A 21,270-nucleotide genomic window follows, 5' to 3' on the forward strand; every position below is an offset into this window, starting at 1 on the left:
AATAGGCAATGTTTCATGTCTTGTAGTTGTTTTTCTATTGCTAATAAGATGTAGAGAATCAGAAGTAAACTTACTCCGTTTGTTGATTATATTGTGACCCAAAATATCAGCAGATGTTACTTCTTTTAAGTGAACATATGCCCAATTTGAGGAATTTCTGGTGGTAGCAGGATTTCTTTGTGGAAGAATTGACACTTTTAGATTGCTCTGGGTACTGTCGTGAAGTGTCGGATGGATGGCACATATGCTCTGCTGAAATTATAATGCCAACTTATAAGGAGATTTCATACTTCTGCCAAGACTGCTCTGCTGCTTTGTTAAGCTTTCTGCTGTAGAATAGTTTGGCTGGGTTCAGAGTCCCAGCTGTAACCTATGTCTGTAGTTCTTACATTTCTTTCTATATTAAAAAAAAAAAAAAGAAGAAGAAGAAGAAGGTATTGCTTGACATATCTTTCTGCTTCATTAGTCTATAGCTTACTTCTGTCCCTGGAAGTCTCAGCGTGATATTAGTGATTAACTTAACAATCTGGTCTGAAAACTAGGGAGCTGATGTTAATGCTAATATTGTAAGCTAAAGACATGGTATTTATTTCCAGTAATGTAACTACTGTGACTATGTGCCAGTTAAGGCTAGTGGGCATTAGCTTTAAGATCTTTCAAGGCTATAAATGGGAAGTGGACTTTCAAATCATAAAATTGAACATATCTAAGTCAGCAATGTAAATATTTGAAGTATTGTTTATGCCTATTTGTGAAGTTGTGTCAACTTTCTAGAGCTGGTAGGTGTACAAATGACAAAAAAAAAAAAAGCTGCAGCTTGATCAAAATGCCACTGAAGTCTCAGAAAATATTTTCTTAGTAATTGAGATGATACGTATTTAGGTTAGACACATTAAAAGTCTCATTCAAGCCAATTAGTGAAACAGCCAAACTTACTTATTTGTGTGATTTTAACTGTGAAGTTATCCGTTACTCTTTTAACAGTGTTTGAAATCAGTTTGGTTTAAAGCTCCCAAAAATGAAGTGCTGTATGTTACATTTTACAAATGGTGGTTTTCTGGGAGAGTGTGGAGATTATCAGAAGTATGTACTTATACATAAATTAATCCCAAGCAGATTTAAAATCAGGTCATATGTTAAAGCTGTGAACAAATATTATATATAAAATATTACACTTTCACGTTTTTACTTACGAAATATAACGTAAAAGAGAGATAATACTCTTACAAATGACTTGATGTTTCTTCCAAATAGACATATATAAATGCATTTTCTACTTTGGAGGATGGCTAAAATAAGAATTTAAACAATAGCACAGTGTTCAAACCATAACGCCTACTCATCAAGGGGTAGAGTTTTTTTAGGCATGCTTTTTGAATACACTGTTCTGTAGAAGAGTTTCCTTTTGTAGGTGTGATTTAACTTAAACCTGCCATTTTTTTTTCTTCCTTAAATATTTTATTCTTTTGAATAATCAGTTCTATATCCCTGTTAAACCAAACATATCAGTGTTTAACTCATTCCTGGAAAATCATTCTTTATGCAGAAAGAAGCAATTGGTTTTCTAATTATATTGTTTCTGGCTTGGTTTTTTTTTGTATTTTGCAAGGTTCTCAATAGAACTTGGAAACTGAAGGTGAAGTCCTGGCTGTGGTGAAACCATTAGAAGTTTAAGTAGTAATTTCAATAGAGTAAAAACTTCATCCTTTAATTAATGAACCAAGCAAGTCACTCAACACATGTGTTTTCTCACTTACAGTCCTTGCTCAAATCCTGCCATGTGTGCCAGCCTTGCAGGTGTAGTAGTAAAATCTGTTCTCCGTGTAAAACCTGTGTTACTAACTTTAGTCTTACGACTGGTATAAGAAAGCAGGCATGGAATTTAAAACGTTTATTAAATGATCTGTAATATACTACAGTTCTCAAATAAGTAGTCATTCCTGTATCTGCCAATTGTAGGAAATTTTGCAATCAGTTTTTTCCAGATATTACTTTTTTTTAAAAAAAGCTAAAATAGTTTGTGCTTCAACTTAAGGCTTGGATAAATGCAGTTGAAACAAATTATTTGAGATTTGTTCTTTTAAGGTATTATGTTGTTTTAAGTTGAAAGCACTTCCTAGGTTTTTTTTTTTTTTTTTTTGGTTAGAAAAAGAAAACTAAGGCCTGTGCTTAAAGGAAAAGAAATAATAATAAGAAATCTGTAGTAAACAGGTATTACAACCTATGCAGATAATAAAGAAATTATTTTATTCATGCATCAAGCAAGGGAACTAGTAGAAGGCAAAGTTTTACACTGCTATTTTAAAGAAATAAAGATCCTTTTGGATTAATACTGACTGAAAATTTTGTAACAGGACAGTTTTTGCTGTCCTAAAAGGTGTTGTAGTACAGCTGTGACAGATAGTAGATCATATCCCATGATAGCATAAAGACGATACTCTGTTATGATATGTGTCCATAGAAGAAAAAGCTAGCATACCATATTGAGACCCTTCTACGGTAAATCCTCTAGCAAAGGGACCTTTTGTTCTCTGCCTGTACTTCTTTATGTAAAGCAAATAATTTATTTCAGGTTGGAGAGCCTCTTTCTGAGTAGCTTTAATTTTGAGGGGTTTTGTGGTTTGTTTGTTTGATTATTTTTTTAAAACTTTGTTTATTTAAGCTTCAGCCCTGAGGTTTAACTTTGAATTGTCTTGTGTGCATTTGTTGGATTTTTTTTTTAATGGTCTAGGAAGTCCATTCTTTTTGAGTTTGAAAAGACAATTCTGAACAACTCTTCCTCAAACAACTGGACAGACTATACTGAAGAGCTTACTCTGAAGTGATAGGTGAATTCATGTACTGAAGCTTATGTAAAATCTTTAGGATGCTAGGGGGACTCAGTATGTTTAGGAAGCTATTCTCATGCATAGAATGCTGTCAGTTTTATTTGTATATAAATTATTATCAGAGGATGATTAAATATTACCAGTCTTATGCAGATCAAGAAACGTGAAAGCAAGTGGTCAGGGACTTTCCAAAATTGAATGTCGAACATTATGCACTCAGAATAATGACTGCATTATCTTCTGTTCATTTTTTTTTTTTTTGTAGTAAGAAATAATAGTTAGCTCTCTTAACTAACATTTACACACAAACAACAAAGTCACTTGTTAGGTACATCCATAAAGAGTTTAGCATGTAATTGTGGAAAAAATTGTCCTAAGTGTTTGTACTGGTTTTGGCTGGGATGGAGTTAATTTTCTTCATAGTAGCTAGTACTGGGGTACATTTTGGATTTGTGCTGAAAACAATGTTGATAATACAAGGATGTTTTAATTATAGCTGAGCAGTGTTTACACAGAGTCAAGGCCTTTTCTGCTCCTCACACCACCCCATCAGCGAATAGGCTGGGACTGCACAAGAAACTGGGAGGGGACAGAATTGGGACACCTGATCCCAGCTGACCAAAGGGATATTGCATACCATGTGACATCATGCTTAGCAATATAAAGCTGGGGGAAGGAGGAGGAAGTGGGGAATATTCAGAGTGGTGACTTTTGTCTTCCCAAGTAGCTGTTACACATGATGGATCCCTGCTTTCCTGGAGATGGCTGAACACCTGCTTGCGGATGGGAGGTGTGAATGAATTCCTTGTTTTGCTTTGTTGACGTGCATGATTTTTGCTTTACCTATTAAACTTTTCGTTTCAATCCACGCGTTTTCTCACTTTTACCCTTCTGATTTTCTCTTTCCCCCATCCCACTGAGGGGGAGTGAACGAGTGGCTGTGTGGTGCTTGGTTGGTGGTTGCTTACATCACACCAGGGTTCTATGTTCTATGTCACACGGTAAACTAGCTATAGAGGGGAGAATAACAAAATCATGAGCAGTTATAAAGTTAGTAAGTCTGTTGGTATAAATTAGAGCTACCAGCTGCTTTGAGATGCTTCTTATTTGGCAGCACTGTGTTTAGAGATAGACAGCTTCATGGCTTGTTAGAAGTTGTTCGAAAAATGAGCGTAGTCCTTTGAATTTAGTATTAGAGGGGAAGCCTTTGCTTTCTGTTGCAGCTGAGCTGCTGTAATAAAACTTGAATCTCTCATGCTACTTCACAATAACAGGATAGATGAGGAAGAGGTTTCTTAAAACAGCTGTTGAAAGAAAACTGTCTACCTATTTAGAATCATAGGATAATGTAGTTTGGAAGAGACCTTCTGAGGTCACCTTGTCTGATGTTTTGCTCAAAGCAGGTCTGATTAAATTGGATTGCTTGGAGATATGTTGAACTTAGCATGTAGTTTTCTGGCAGCATAAGCTTCCAGGCCACCACAGTTCTTCCTGAGCTGCTTTTTTTTTTTTTTTTGCTTTTTTTTTTTTTTTTTTTTTCCCCTACCTGTAGATTAGTGCTAGTGTGCATGCAGCTGTGGGAATCACATTCATTCTTTCATCCTTCTGGCAATACTCTACCTCTTCAAGAAAGACTTTGGATTTCATTTTGTGAGACCCCAAGGATGTGGGTTACAGAAATAACCCAGAGGTAAAGATGTCCTTTGTCATGGTCTACATCTTGAATATTGCTGTCAGACATTAAAAGAGTTGTGACAAACAACAAACAGTAGTTTGAAGAGAAAACCGTCCTCTTCTAAAAAAAAAAGAGTTATTCTCCAGCCTTGCATTAAGTCAAGGAATGGAGAAAAGTAACAAATTCCTTAGGTCTGCATCATGGCTGGTGCTACTTTAAATAATTTGATGTAACGGTGTGTATTACTAGCCTGTAATAACAGTTTTTGTCCTCTGACCTCCCTTTCATGACTTCAGGACCTATCAGCAGTGTATGCTTTGAATTAGGAAAGAAATGAAAATGGGGAAGTGTAGATGTCCTTGCATATTCCTGTAGTCTTAAAGTCTTATTTGTGGCCTCAACAGATGTTTGTTGGTCTAAAAATTGTTGAAGTGAATACATTTCAACAGTCTATCCTTGGTAGAAAGGCAATAACTCCTGGCAAATGAATGTGCCCTTCAGGGCAAGGATCTTGAGATGCTTGAATTTTATTCTATTAAAACTTACTTCTTTTAAAATAATTCATTATTAAATATAGGTATGTACATCTTGAAGTATATATTTGAGGAATATATAGGGAAGAACATGGATGTTTGCTGTAGGAAAGTGCTATTAATGTAATGTATTGTGAGCTCAAGTAATTTAAGCACTTGCAAAGTGACTGCAGTCAGAACTTTTGATCCAAAAGAAACGGGAAATATCTTCAATCTCCTTATTACCCTTTACTGTATTTTTTTTTTTATTATTTTTAGTTTCTTAACCAGAGGTCTTTTGAAACCTATTGAAACTACTTTATGAGAGTATTGTTTGGGTGGAAAACTCTAATAATTTACAGTCCTCCATTTAAAATGGCCGGCAGTTGAAGTGCAGGAAAGTCACTCCTGAAAAAGTTATCATGGGGTTTTTTTTTTTTTCTTTGTTTTGTTGGTTTTGTTTTTGTTTTTTTTAAATTGACAAAAAATAGCTGCACCCCTGCTTAAATTATGAAAATGTCATCTTCTTTTCAGGTGAAAGTTATGTATGTGCATCCAATGAACCATATCGCAAAGTTGATTACACCAAGAATGTCAATCCAAACTGGTGTGTGAACATAAGGACTGGGTCTACTCGATCCTTGACATCTTTGACATCCACAAAGAGTGAAGTGAAGGAGAGTAAAGATTTCATTAAACCCAAATTAGTGACTGTTATTAGGAGTGGAGTAAAACCACGGAAAGCTGTGAGAATTCTGCTGAATAAGAAGACCGCTCACTCCTTCGAACAGGTCTTGACTGACATCACAGAAGCCATTAAGTTAGATTCGGGTGTAGTCAAGAGACTTTGTACGCTGGATGGAAAACAGGTAGGAGAATAAATTGCTGTGACTACCTAATAATTATGAGTTAATCCAGTCTTTTTTGTTTTCATAACTAGAATTCTTGTTACTGTATATGCTTTAACCTGCTTCGAATAAGGACAATTTAATAAATGGCAACTTAAAAAATTTGTATTAAAATATTAATATCTAAAAAACAGAATCAAATTGTATATAATGCAAAAGAAGTTGACCAGTTTACATTCTAAATAGTAAAAAAAAAACCAAACAAACACTTTTTTGTGTACTAACTGTTGCATTACTAAAAAAAGTGCCTGTTAATTAAGTAATAAAATTTACTTGAAATATTTGAAAGCAAACTTGCTAAAATACATGTGTGTTTTCAGAAGCAGAGTTGTATTTTCAGATTACTACATAATGCTGAGTGGTATTCATTCATTTCACTTCCACAGATTGCTATTTAAGTAGCAAAAGTACTGAAATGTCTTTTTGTAGGTAGTAACCGACATGATTTAAGGTCAAGAATTCTATCTTGAATGAATAATTCTGGACGGGGGGTTGGTCACATCTCTACAACTTACTTCTGCTTTTAGTTTTACCACTGCAAAAACATACTGCCAGGATTAATGATGTGGTAGGTCTTTTATTTGTGCTCAGAAATACAAAGGAGTGGCCCACAGGATGTTCTGCTGCACCAGGTAAAAGTGTCAGGAATACATTTACTGTTATCAGTCAGGTTAATGACTGAGCCCTTGTGGTGATTTGACCCTGGCTGGATGCCAGGTGCCCACCAAAGCTGCTCTCTCACTCCCCCTCCTCAGCTGGACCAGGGAGAGAAAATATAACAGAATACTCATGGGTCGAGATAAGGACAGGGAGAGATCACTCACCCATTACCATCATAGGCAAAACAGGCTCGACTTGGGTAAAATTAATTTAATTGTTTACCCATCAAAATAGAGTAGAATAATGAAAAAATAAATACGTTAAACAAAAACACGTTCCCTCCACCCCTCCCTTTTTCCCGGGCTCAACTTTACTCCTGGTTTCTCTACCTCCTCCTGCTGAACAGTGCAGGGGGGTGGGGAATGGGAGTTGTGGTGAGTTCATCACACATTGTCTCTGCTGCTCCTTCTTCCTCAGAGGGAGGATTCCTCGCACTCTTCCCTTGCTCCAATGTGAGATCTCTCGCATGCGAGTCAGTCCTCCATGAACTCGCAGCCTGAGTTCCTCCCACGGTTTACAGTTTTTCATGAACTGCTCCAGTGTGGGTCCCTTCCATGGGGTGTGCTCTTTCAGACTGCTCCAGTGTGGGTCCCTCATGGGGTCACAAGTCCTGCCAGCAAACCTACTCTAGCGTAGTCTCCTCTCTCCATGAGGTCACAGGTCCTGCCAGGAGCCTGCTCAAGTGCAGCTTCCCACGTGGTTGCAGCCTCCTTCGAGGTGGAGTCCTCCACGGGCTGCAGGTGGATCTGCACCTCCATGGGCTGCAGAGGGACAGCGTGCTTCACCATAGTCTGCACAACAGGCTACAGGGGAAACTCCGATGCCTGGAGCACCTCCTCCCCTTCCTTCTTTGCTGACTTTGGTCTTTGCAGGGATGATCCTCTCTATATTTCCCCTCTTTTCTGAGGCTGCAGTTGTGGTTGCCCAGTTTTTTTCCTCCCTTAACTGTGTTATCCCAGAGGCACTACCAGCATCACTAATGGGCTTGGCCTTGGCCAGCGGTGAGTCCGTCTTGGAGACACTGACATTGACTTCATCAGATGTTGGGGAAGCTTTTAGCAGCTTCTCACAGAAGCCACCCCTGTGGCTTCCTTGCTACCAAAACTTGGCCATATAAACCGAATACAGCCTTTCATGGAACAGAACTTTGGTACTTGATACTTTTGTTTAATGCTTATGTGAAACTTTGATAGTATTTTGACTTTAGTGATACAGAGCAACACGGACTGCAAAGTCGATCACATTCGGTATCAGGTACCTGGACTGTTGTATTGTTGACTAAATATTAGGGTCTTGCTCATTCAACAGGTATTTTTGCACACTGGCACACCTATATATTTGCATGAACTGCTTGTAAAAGTTTCAACTATGTTCAAACAGAAGTGGGAAATTTTTATTGTTGTCGTAGTTGAGCGTAGTTCAGTTCCTGATCTCAAACCTTAAGCCGTTTTTCCTATATCATCTCCTCCTATTCTCTCGGAGGGTGGGGGGAGCGAGAGAGAGACTGCGTAGTCTGGTCCCGATCGGGGCTGAACTACGACAATTGTCAAGATTATTTATGATGGTTGTAATCTCATAGGGTACTTAAAAAGGACCTTTCTGTGTTGAAAGTTGCTAACAAGTGTATTGCAGAGCAAGTGCACTTACTCAGATTGGCTCGATATGAGGTTATGTTCTGTGTGCTGTGGATACACTGTAAGTACTTGAAAATAACTTCTGTTCTTTGGTATTAAATATAGCGAGGCAAATGCATCACTAAGACTCCGTTTTCAGTGTTTGGTGGCACTATAATTGCTCTTTAGTTCTTCTAATAGGTTTGATTTTTAATGAGATTTGTTAATGAGATTTTTTGAGAGAATCCTTTCTAGGAACATCTGAAATGTGATTTAGTCATGTTTAAGTTAATTCATAATAAAATAGCTTTGAGGATATTTATTATACAGTAATTAGTCTCTTCTGCCCATTAAGTCTTCTCTTGCTTTCTCAGATAAGATGATTTTAATCTTCTCAAACAAGTAAATAGAGTCAGGGAAGGAAACTTCAAAAACTAGAATTCTCATTTCAGATTCACCTCTTCTATCGCCTTGTTACTACAGTAGAAACTCACTGGTCTGCATTGATGTGGAAGATGCAGTACTGCATCAGGGATCAATAAAATTAATTAACATTAAAGCTCACATATGTTCCTTGCACATTACAGTCATCCATGGTGGATGATGGCTGTCTTCAATCCACAGTGGGAGTGACCAATCTTTGGTAATGCTACAAAATAAGTGTAAGATTTCTAATTGCTGCGGTAGCTTCTCCTGCTCCTCTGTGATAAAGGCAATAATCAAACTTGAACTGCAGATAGAGATGATCTCAAGCAGGATTGGGAAATCCCTAGTTCTCGCTGCTAACAGCCTGCAAATAGCTGCTCCTTACAACTGCCTCTTTGTGTACACTGTTTCAGCAGCAGTAGTACATAACTGTGGAGACTTCCCTTTCATTTGAAAGCTGGGCGCTTTTTTCTTTTTTTTTTTTTTTTTTTTTTTTTATGAACCTTTGCTTCCATAACCATATTGTAATCATGATTTAAGTGGTCATGGGATACAGTGTCCCAGATAGAAGACCTATGGCTTTAAACCCTCTGATAATAAAAGCCTCCTTCTGCTTATCTAGGAGGATAGAAACTTCTGGGGTTTTTTTGTTTGTTTCTTTTTCTCCAAAGTGAAGGGCTGATCCCAGTTTTAGGCAATAGGGATTTCTTTGTTTGTTCATTGCTGGTGTATGCAGAGGTTGGTGCCCAAGGGCTTTGTGTGGGGTTTGGCAAAAAGAGTTGCTTTGCTGCCAATTACCAATTGGTGGAAATTTCTGAGCCTATTTTCTCTAATGTAGTAATTGCTTATTCTTCTAAATCTGCTAGGGAGGCAGATCTTTTATGCTCGTTGTAGTGTTGGCACAGCTTGAAAGGCAAGCATTACAAAAAAAAAAAGTGGCATCTTGTAAATGGCTGTATTCCTATAAATGTAGCTCTTGTGTTTCTCAGGGTTGTTTTTTTTTTTTTTCTTTTGCCTACTCCTTCATATTTTTATCTCTGAGGAAATACATAATTTCTGCAGTTTTTGAGAGCAAATAGGTTTAGGTTGTATTCTCTAATATGGAATTGAAACTCAAAATCAAGTGTTTAAAACATGCATATATAAAATTTGTATCCTTTTATTAGGGAATGTGTTGTTCTATTTACTGGGCGATTTTGTTTTCCTGTGGAACTATTTAACATGTGTAGTAAGAAATGATCATGAAACCAGTGATCTATGAAGAAATCTTTTTATTTTGAGCAGTATGACAGAAAGGATGTCCTCAGAATAGTTATTTACTCTTCTGACTTCATTAATCTTGACTGTAGCAACATCTTGATGATAATAGTAACACAGAGAATAACATCCATGTTGGATATTTTCCCTGATTGTTGTGTATGAAGACAGTCAATTATCTATCTATTAATTGTAAGACTTTATAACATTTACAAGATTTTTTTTTAATCTTCAGTTTCAATATGAATGCAGTAACTTAGAATATCAGTGGTTTGTAGCCTCAAGTACAGATTTTTTTTTAAACTACATTGATTCAAGGCTGATTTTTCACTTTTAAGCTGTTCTTTTAAACTCTTGAGCAACCAACTTTTTTTACCTCCCAAGACTTTTGTGATGGTTTCTATGTGAGGAAAGATATTCCTGTAAAAGTAACTAGGCTTTAACTCTGCAGTGCAGACTCCTGCTATTCCAGTGTTTGCGCTTCCGACATTGGGTTTTGCCTAATATATTTGCTTGACCAAAGTGTTTTCCTTACTTGGCTGCATTTTTCCTTTCTATTCTTTGTTGGAATTTGTCACTATCCTACTGTGAAGCAAGGACAGTCAGACTGAAACTTCTCCGGTTGGGAAGTTAACCCTTTGTTGTCTCAGAAGAGAATGGAGTGTTTCTATGTTGCTAAAGCTTCAGTCATTGTGAAGTGTAGGGTAGCAACTTAACAGTAAATTATGTACACTAGTTGTTTGAAAGAATATAAAGTATGAGTGGGATGTGTGGGGAATTTCCTGTGAGAAACTCAGAAAAAGCCATATAGAACTCTTGAAGCATACATTATTTGACACACAAAATTAAATCTTCACTGCAGGAACACAGTAACTTTTAAAGCTTGTGTTTTGTTGCAGCTTCATGGATTAATATCCATAACAAGACTGAGAAGGTAGGTGAGCCACCTCTTCTATACTCCATTCCCAAAATAGTGAGGACATACTACAGATAAGCTGTATTTTAAAGGTCTTTTTTCATAGAATCATAGAATAGTTTGGGTGGGAAGGGACCTTAAAGATCTAGTTCCAACCTCTCTGCCATGGGCAGGGACACCTTCCACTAGACGAGGTTGCTCAAAGCCCCATCCAGCCAGGAATGGGGCATCCACAGCTTCTCTTGGCAACCTGTTCTAGTGCCTCACCACTGTCACAGTGAAGAATTTCTTCCCTAATCTAAATCTACTTGTCTAATATAAATCTACCCTTTTTCAGTTTAAAGCCATTACCCCTTGTCCTGTCACTGCATGCCCTTGTCAAAAGTCTCTCCCAATTTTTCTTGTAGGCCCTCTTTAGGTACTGGAAGGCTGCTATAAGGTCTCCCTGGAGCCTTTTCTTTGCCACACTGAACAACCCCAACTCTCTCAACCTCTCTTCACAGAGGGCTTCAGCCCTCTGATCATCTTCGTGGCCCTCCTCTGGACTTGCTCCAGCAGATCCATGTCCTCCTTATGTTAGGGGCTCCACAGCTGGACGCAGTACTCCAGGCGGGGTCTCAAAAGAGCTGAGTAGAGCGACAGAATTGCCTCCCTCAACCTGCTGGCCATGCTTCTTTTGATGCAGCCAGGATACAGCTGACTTTCTGAGTTGCAAGCGCACATTGCTGGGTCATGTTGAGCTTCTTGTCCACCAGCATTCCCAAGTCCTTCTCAGGGCTGCTCTCGTTCCAGTCTCTGCTCAGCCTGTATTTGTACTTGGGATTGCCCCGACCCATATGCAGGGCCTCACACTTGGCCTTGTTGAACTTTGAGGTTTGCACAGGCCCACCTCTCCAGCCTGTCAAGGTCCCTCTAGATGGCATCCGTTCCCTCCAGCGTGTCGATGGCACCACACGGCTTAGTGTCGTCGATAAACTTCCCACATTTCCTCTAGTCTTCCTTTTATCCTCAGTGTACCTATAGGTGGTTTTCTTGTTGCCCTTGATATTCCTGGACGGATTTAATTCTATCAGGGCTTAAGCTTTCCGTACCTGGTCCCTGGCTGCTCGGAGAATTTCTCTGTGTTCCTCTCAGGCTACCTGTCCTTGTTTCCACCCTCTGTAGGCTTCCTTTTTGTTTCTGAATTTGTCCAGGAGCAGGCCTCCTGGCCCGTTCATCCATGCAGGCTTCCTGGCATTTTTGCCACACTTCCTCTTTGTTGAGATGCATCATTCCTGAGCTTGGAGGAGATCCTTGAATATTAACCAGCTTTCTTGGGCCCCTCTTCCCTTCAGGGCTTTATCCCATGGTACTGTGCTAATCAGATCCCTGAGGAGGCCACAGTCTGCTCTCTTGAAGTCCACAGTAGTGAGCTTGCTGTGCATCCTCCTCACTGCCCTAAGGAGGTTGAACTCCACCATTTCACGGTCACTGCAGCCAGAGCTGCTCTTGAGCTTCACATTCCCCAGTGGCCTCTCATTCCCAACGAGAACAAGGTCCAGCATAGCCCATCTCCTCATTGGCTTCTCTGTTACTGGGAAAAGGAAGTTATCTTGAACACATTCCAAGAACCTCCTGAATTGCTTATGCCCTGCTGTGTTGTCACTCCAACAGATATCAGGGTGGTTGAAGTCTCCCTTGAGGACCAGGGCTTGTGACTCTGAGGCTGCTCCTGTCTATCTGTGGAGGACCTAATTCACTTGGTCTTTTTTTTTGATAGGCCACATGTATGTTGGTGACTATCTCTGAAACCAAAAGCTCCCTGATTTTCTGTTAATGAAGTTTTTCATGAGGTATCCATTAAAGGTAAATGGGCAACTGAAGAAAACAGATATTATGTTTGGAAATATTAATCAGACTCGTCATGATATCCTCAATAATTTTCTACTTTCCAGTGACAGATTTGAAAATTCTTAGTAGAGATGATAGCTTCTGTAAACTGAATTTTGTATTTGCTTTGTAGTAGAAATAGTAAGGAGACCAACTGGAGCTATTAACACAGCCATTAGAGAGGGCGGAAACCAAAACAAGGGATGAGCAGGAGAGATCTCATTTATTAGTACAACCAATATTTGCCATATTCTTGTTTTAGTTCTTTTGACACATGGGCTTCTGTCATTCAGATTTGAAAATCTCCATTAATGTACTGTTTTTACTAGCATCTTGATCTCTGTGAGAGCTGACTATTTAGTACTGAGACAAGTTTTGGAATATACGAATTTTGTTTTTCTCAGTTTTATAGTTTTGAGTGTGAAATCATACTTGGATTAGTTTTTTTTTAAAATAGTTTTATTGTAGTTAACTGAATAGCTTTAGCAAATATTTGTTTAGTTCAGTTCTCTCCTATGTAATGACAGTGGACAGGTTACTTGGTTTTCATCTCATTCATCAGCAATAGACTTTTTTTTTTTTTAAGGGTCGAGGCACTAGGAGTTAGGTGCACTCTTTTTTTTTTTAAGTGTAATTTTAATTGTATTGTTACATCGCTGTCTGATATCTCATTGCAGGCTAAGAAACAACTCTAAAAAAACTTGCTTCCATGTTACCAGGCATTATGTGTAGTAAAAAGCTATTGAAACCGAAAGATGTCTTTATCTTAGGTCTCAGGCTCTAACCTCATTTAGGCACTTTCACAAATGTGTTGGAAATAGCAGAGACTTCAATTTCTGCTACAGGTAATTTTGCAAGAACCTAGAAAGCTCTGACTCTTGTGCAGTATTAGTTCTGCTGAAATTTAAAACAGCGCTTTAAGCTGAAATGTTGCATTAACCTGCAAGTATGAGGGGACAAAACCCTTAAGCTCTTTCATTCCTTGCAACTCTTAAAAGGGTTTATATGTTGTTATAGAGGAATGTCAGTGGCAGCTGCAAAGGGAGTGATTCTCTGCATTGCAGATGCCTCAGAAGCTTGGCATTTGTGGGAAAGGAGTCTTTCCTCACCTAGCTTCAAAAGTTTGAACGGTAATGATAGTACCTGCATGCTTCTTAAAGGCTGAGGATCAGAAGAGGTAGAGTCAACTTTTAGAAAGCAATTTGAAATTTGCCAAACTGCAGCAGACTATTTGGTGATTTGACAATATGGATATGATTGACAATATAACTAAAAGAGTAGATATATTGGATAGAAAGGCTTTTCAGAATTTGTTGCTGATGTCAACAAGAAAAAGCATATTAATCTGCTTGTTATGTGGTAAATTACACAAATTAGGGTTATGTCTACTCTGTGGTGGTGAAAAAAAATCACTGCAGTCTTTGGTTTATAGGACTCTAAATATCAGCAGAGTATGTGCATCATTGTATGAGAGAATGGGAGCAGGACCATTATCTCTGAGACCTTTTGATGCAGCAGTGGATAGCACTGCAACATAAGAGTGGAATACCAATGTGCAAGAGACATATTTGTTGTTGATTTGTTATGTTGGGGTTTTTGTTTTGTTTTTGTTTGTTTGTTTTTTTAGCTAACATGAGTCCACAAAGTATTATTGTATAAGCAGCAGTAAAACATATTGATGGAGATGCAACCAGAAGTAGTATTTAGATTGCCTTTAAAAGAGAGAGAATAGAACTTCCCAGAGAAACTTTCCAAGAGAATAGGAACTAAGTTGCCTAGGAAATTAAATTGGAAAATATACACACTTTTCACAGTACAGAGAAAAATAAAAGCTCATACTAGATATTGTGAAGAGTGATGTTTCTCATTCAGTGTGTGGACATGAGACAAAACCAATGTGGAAGAGCTGAAGATTGTTTTCCAAGGCATAGGAAAACCCTGAAAAAGAGTATAGAGGAGTCCTGGAAGAGTCTAATTGTCCTAAAGCTGATGTTCATTGAGTAAGATGAGTGTCTCTAAGGTTAAGCTAAATCTTTAATCTGAGACTTGTTGGGGGGGGGGAGGGCGCGGGAATTGAGGAAGCAATACTGTGACTCACTTCCTGATGATTGGCTGGATCCTCTTCCCCTTTTACAAGTAAATATATAGCTCTGGAACACCTCTATCACCTGAAAGTTGAAAAGTTCCACATTATTTAGTACAGTCAACTTTGTGTGTTATAGGCTAGAAGGGCTCTGTCATAGCACCAGTCTGTTCAGGGAGCCTGCTGTTTTGGGATGAGCTCAGGACACAAAATGCTTCAACAGAGTGTATGATGTGGGGTTTGTGGGGCAGGGAGGTGTTGGGTTTTTTTTGTTGTTGATTTTTTTAACAAGAATTATGTAACAGTTACTTGACTGGGGAGAGAGATAAGGGGAAGAAAACAGTGGACTACTTCCTTGTATCTGAAGTAAGCTTTTTGACACAGCCTTTTCACATCAGTCAGCTAGGGAAGCCTGGTCTAGAACAAAGGGCAGTGCTTACTGGCTGCACAGTTGGAATACTGTTGTTCTGAATGATTATTGATGATTCACTGCCAAACTGGAATTTGTATTGAGTAGCAGTCAATGAATGTGTGTCTGTACTAGTCACTGTAAATGACCTTGAAGATGAAATAGAGGATATGCCTAATAAATACAGAGAACACACCAAACAGATGAGCTATAGGAAACCTGGACAACAGAGAACTAGAATAATCTTGACAAACTGTAACAGTTTAGGATAAGGCAGGTTGAATAATCTTAGACTCACTGGTTATTAACAATGAAGGTAGGAAATGGCAAGTAGTTCTGGTTGAAGTGGTAAAAGATCACAGCTGAAGATGAATTAATGGTGTCAATGGCTGTGTGTAGGAGAGGAAAGCCAACATCCCTACAGAAGGTATGGTCAGTCATCTTGTTTCTGATCTATATGTCAAGTGGCCATTCTGCTCTGTGTCACTCAATGCAAGGATAGCAATAAGAGACATCTTTGTTATGGAAAACCCAGAGAAGAGTAAAAAGAATTAAGAAAACATGTTCTGTGAAGAAAGATTGAAGGAAATTGGATTGCGTAGACTAGAGAAAGATCATCAAGTTTGCAGGGGATGAACAAAAAAAAGCTATCAGCAAAGAAAAAGGAAATGGCTTCTGTGTCTCCACTGTGTATAGGAAAAGAAATAATAGGCTTAGAGTTAATCAAATCTAGTAGAACTCAGTTGTACCTAGTCACTGTAAAATTAAGATTAATGAAGAAGTTATTTTTGTTGGAGCAGATAAATGAGGTATAACAGTCTCTGAGGTTTCTGAAAACTTTTTTGTTTGTTTGTTTTTGAGTGTTTTCTGTAACTAAAGGCCATCAGCAACTTTGGAAGAGCTGTTGAGCTAGACATAAAATAACAATAATCTGAATGCCAGTGCATGAAAAGTGCATGTATGCACACCTGCATCCCACAGGGACTTCATACAGCATGGTGTACAGAGTAAGTTTTATCCCAGTGCTAGCAAACTTCTTCTAATATTGGACGTGAAACATGATTTAGGGGAAGTTGGGCTTGTACTGGAGGCTAGAATTGTTTCAGAGAACAATTGTGGAGAGCTGTCTGTCTAGTCAGTGTGGGATACAAATCTTGCAAGTCTGAGGAAAACAAAAGAATTAAAGTGGCCCTAATCTTGAGAAAGTCTGCATGACAGGAAATTAATTCATCCATGGACACCACTACATGATATTTTTGTTCAGACTTTTAATCGGTATGCTCAGAACTGGAAGCTGTGGTTATTTATTGCTAGAGGCAAGGAGGAAATAGTGTACTCAAGCAGAGGAGATAATTTTGGCCTTTGTCCATGGACACAGAAATGTTCCCATCTGTAGTTATTTCTGAAAGGAAGTGTTATCTGAAACTAACCTGAAATTAATTGTGCCCTGTCATAGATACAGGGATCTGAAAAATAGCCTAAATATGAAAATACAGAGATCTTTTTCCAGCCACAAATCTTGTCATGGAACTCTTTCTAAAGCATTTTCATTGCATGCATTGGTACAAAGGCCACAGGCAGATAATATGTAGGAAGTATTTACAGTTCTTATCACAGTTGTCAGAGGATCATATTAACAGTCCAATTACCATTTTGAGGAAAAAAGAAAAAGCATAATGGTAAGAATTTTGTTTAAAAGTAACAAAATTATTATGCTTAAGGTGCTACAGAAAAAAATATTTTAAAAAGAAGCGGAACTTTGAACATCTAGTGAATAATCTCAGAAGAGTGTCTTAAACTGGCAGTGAACGATAATGCTGAGGAAGCTCTTCAGCTTTGTGGCATATGCAAAAAATAAAGGTCACGTCATGTGAAATGGCCATAGTCTAGCATTGGAAAACTTGGCTGACTGGAATAGAGGTCTTTTAGAATTTGTTGAGGATGAGGTGGGGACAAGGGACCCCCTGTATGTTTTTCTTACTTTCTGGAGATCAATAATCCAAAATATAGTACAGAAAAAAAACAGAGAACATATATCTCTCTCTTCTCCATGAAGATACATAATTCCAGCTTTGGGGATGTGGTGTAATGTTACTGAGAGTGAGGCTGGGGTCCACTGGGGGTAAACTGAATCTTGTTCAGTGAGGCTGGTTTAGATATGTAGTTAATAATACCCACTACCATCAAACTAACAGGTTGGTGAAGTGGGATGTTAAAATAACCGAGTATTTATCAAAATGAACACAAGATCAGACCCTGATTCGGAGGAAGCGCTTTTAAATTAGAGCAAGGCAACTGAAAAAAAAATTGCTGATATTTTAGCTAAAAGCAAGCATGTGTGTCCTGTTAAAAGTGACATCCAACTTGCTGGAGTCTTTGTGGATCTATAGAGAGGATAAATCCTACTGGGTTTTCAGTTTTTGTCTGTGCACACCAAGAGCTGACAGCACTTAATAAAAATGACATGCTGCACAGTGTGGGAAACAATCACTGCGAAACCAGTGGTGTCACCAGTGGTAACGTCGTATCTTTGTTGATGTATGATTACAGTAATTTCAGTGCTGGGTTACAGAAATGGGGTGTATGTAGCTCTTGGAATAAAAGAGCGGTATGCAGTCATTGTCTGCCATCTGCCATGCTAAAGATCGAATCACATGACTTGGAAACTAAACCTTGGGAATTTGTTGTGTCCCGCTGAGCCTGGCCATTAACAGATAATTAGTCTGGTAAAAATCTTTTGAATTCTTTCTGCAGCTGTCATATGCCAGATTAGGATTTGTGTCACAGGTTCCTCATTACTTTGAGATCTTGGAAATTTTTTTTTCCTGTAATTAAATTACCCTGTGTTACTTGCATTATTATATTTAAGCATGCAAATTTTTCTTTAAGAAGCTTGCTACACCTTACAGTGTAAAGCTGTTTACAAACCACATATGAAAGGGTTTCAAGGTTGAATTTTCTCCATTCCTACTCATAACACAGTCTATAAGCAGACTTTCTAGTTTTAATATTTGTCTTTCAGGTTGTCAAATTGATGGATCTGATGTAGCTACTTGTTGGCTGTAATCAGATTGTCAGTGCTTCTTAAGTTTATTGAAGCAAAAATACTGAAATCTTAAAATATTAACTTTTCTTCTAAATTTATTCCAGTTATTAAGAAGCATGGCATTCTCTTCCATGATAAATTAATGACAGGAAATATGAAAACAGTTTGCCAGAGAGAAGGAAAGGGAATATTCATCTTTAATATTTAAAGTATTGCTAGCAGATTAATTTGCAATGAACCTTTAAACACAGTACTCTGAAGACTCTGAAGGGTAAGTAATGTTGAAGTAACAGCAACACAAGCCAACTTTTAAAAGCAAAGAGCTTCCCAGCACTTAAATGGAACAATGATCCTGTTTGTGGCTTGAAGTTAGTAAGCCTTGCATAGGAAGGAGTAATACTCAGTGTTTTCACTGTAGGCAGTGAAATTCAGTGTAGCACTTTTCTTGTGTAAACAGTCAACAATAATTTTCTTCTGTTGTGTAAATATGCAATCTCTACTATGTTCTTAAATATTTATTTTTTTCATATTTATTTGGCGTTTTATTTATTGATAGGTGACACCATATCTTTGCAGTTGTAGAAGGCTTTTTGAAGAAACTAAAATATTTCAGAAGAAAACAAAAAGACTTGTAAACAAAATGGCAAGTTAGAATTTTGGGCTAGTAGGTTTGCAATTTCTTAGCGTTGCCCTTCTTGTTTCTAAGCTCTAACTCAACTAGTGTTTAGTTAGGGAGTTCCAATCTGGATAAAATTATTGGAAAATAGGCCAGTTAGTTAAGAAAAATAAAGATGGTTGAGTACTAGACAGCCAGAATCCCATTTAAGAGCTTTCTGAAGGTGCCATTTTCTTGCATGTGGAAAACTTGCAGCTTCTCTTTTAAAGAAATTAAGGTTCTGGTTCATTTAAATCTGAATACAATTGAACAAGAATGATTCAAGCAGAAATAAATGTGGAGTTTGATCCTACTTAAAGAGTATTTGCCATATTCTCCCTATATTTTGCAAGGGACTTGATAATACAGACACTTAAAATATATGTAGATGATTGTACAGGCAGACATCTGACACCAGTTAACTTTGATCTGTATAATCTATGGCCCTGGAAGTGGACTATGTCTGGTCAGGCTGCAGACTGAGTGATATTGTATCTAGTTGCTATCAAGTGGGTAGATATATTCTCACCTAGTCAAGTATATAATGGTTTTTAAGGTAGGAAGTAGTGTTTCTATGATGAAGAGAATCAGAGTATGTCTGCACTTAGTGATAGTTTTCTTACCAGACTTCTATGAGAGTAGTAGAGAGGCAATTGATTTTCCTATTCTTTCTCTTCTTACAGGCACTCCTTCCCATGTGTCAGACAGTAAAAAAAAAAAAAACCAAAAAAACCCCCAACCAAACAAACAAAAAAACCCCAAGAAAACTACACTCTTGTAAAATTACTATTTTTCCCTCTGGCATATTTGTTTTATTACCAGGTTTCAGATTTTTGTTTCTTCTTTTCCTGCAGAAATGAAGAGTGACTTTGAAGGACGTTTGATTGAGCAGTTGGGGTACTACTCATTTTGACACTGAGACATCATGGCTTCACTTGATTAGCTGTACTAACATATTTCTAACATTCTCTTTCTGTATATTTCTAATATGTATTATGTTTCTAGCATATACTGTGCTACAAACAAAAGTATTCTTAGTGCTGGGTTACTGGATTTTCCTAGAACCTGGGGCAGTTCTTAGATGCATTTAGATCCAAATTCTTCTTTCCTGCAGTCATGTTACAACTGGGGATAGTAATCCAGCTAAGGTGTATTTAAAGGTATATATTAACTAGCGTCCTTCATATAATCACTTTAGGAATAGCAGAAGTAAACAGCCCTTTGAGATATAGGACTGCAAGGGACAGCATGGTTGAGAATATCCAATCGCCTATACTGGCATTGGCAATCTCATATACTTTGTGTTCAGAATAGTTCACAAGAATGTCCAATGTGTCCTTCTCCTGTACACTGCTAGACAAATCCCAGGACCTGTAACAAACCGAAGATTGCTAATCCATGAAACTTCAGGACTTTGATATTTGTGTATTACAGAGAAAGAGTGGGAGAAATGAAAAATGTTCTTTATACCCTCAGCCCATACACTGCCAAGTAATTTTAGATGGGCTATTGCAAACAGTGTTCTGGCTTTCCGAGCAAAGAGAACACACTGGTGTACCTGACATCTGACTCAGGAAAACATCTCTGCACACAAAATCCATATAGCACCACTGGCTTTGTATGAGCATCAGAGGAAACATGGCACAGTGAAGGTTCCTGGTTAGACTTAAGTGTTCTGACCAGTTCTCATTGCAGCTGATTTATTTTTTTTTTGCCTCAAAGGGAGAAATACTATCCGGATTTCCTGGAGCTGAGAGGTTAAGCAGGGAAATCTATCTGTCTTCTGCAGGTACCCGTGCAAGCTCTGATACAGATTAGTGTGTAAAAACTTATGTATTAGAGCATATTTGTAATATTTATTTTAATACATACTTGTAAATTTTATATTATAGAATATTTTATATATTTTTACTTAAATCATAAGTACAGTAAAATCAGTATTGTAAGCTTGTGAATTCTAAGAGGAAGAAGATGAACAAATGCTGGCATCTTATTCACAAAATTCTGTATTTTGTCCTCCTTTTTCATACACAAACAATACGATTTCCTGCAGTATCAGAGTGGCTGTTTGTATAGACAATGGATTTGTTGTTACCTGCAGACCTTGAAGTCTGATGCCTGCTTAAGAACACACTTCTAGTTCACACGCTAATCCTCCTTTACTGAAAGGGATTTGTTCTTGCTTTTGAACTGATGTACCTAATTGGACGTGTGATAACCTCATCATTGTTTTCTGTCACACATTATTGAGAAACCCATGAGAGAAGGTGCAGTCCAAGATTCAAAGGTGTTTGTTGAGGAGTTTTTAGGATCTGAGAGGGCTTCAAATACTCTTGTATAGATTTGCTTGGTTTTGACACATGAATACCTTTTTATTTCTTTCAGTGCACTTCATCTTTTGTACATAATTTTT

At 37.9% G+C, this 21,270-nt stretch overlaps 1 protein-coding gene across 5 annotated transcripts in view; it reads left to right on the forward strand.

Moving 5' to 3' along the window:
• DCLK2 (doublecortin like kinase 2) overlaps nt 1-21,270 on the forward strand; it is a 93,057-nt gene that overhangs the window by 7,012 nt on the left and 64,775 nt on the right. For all 5 annotated transcript variants that reach the window (XR_015258429.1, XR_015258430.1, XM_086746809.1 and 2 more), the window contains exon 2: nt 5,550-5,884. Coding sequence is in view for 3 of the 5 variants with exons in the window: in XM_086746809.1 (XP_086602935.1) it covers nt 5,550-5,884 (335 nt within the window). In the remaining 2 variants the exon portion in view is untranslated. The remainder of the gene's footprint in view (nt 1-5,549; nt 5,885-21,270) is intronic.

The sequence above is a fragment of the Chlamydotis macqueenii genome, chromosome 4, assembly GCF_036417535.1.
Source record: "Chlamydotis macqueenii isolate bChlMac1 chromosome 4, bChlMac1.mat, whole genome shotgun sequence".
NCBI lineage: Eukaryota > Metazoa > Chordata > Aves > Otidiformes > Otididae > Chlamydotis > Chlamydotis macqueenii.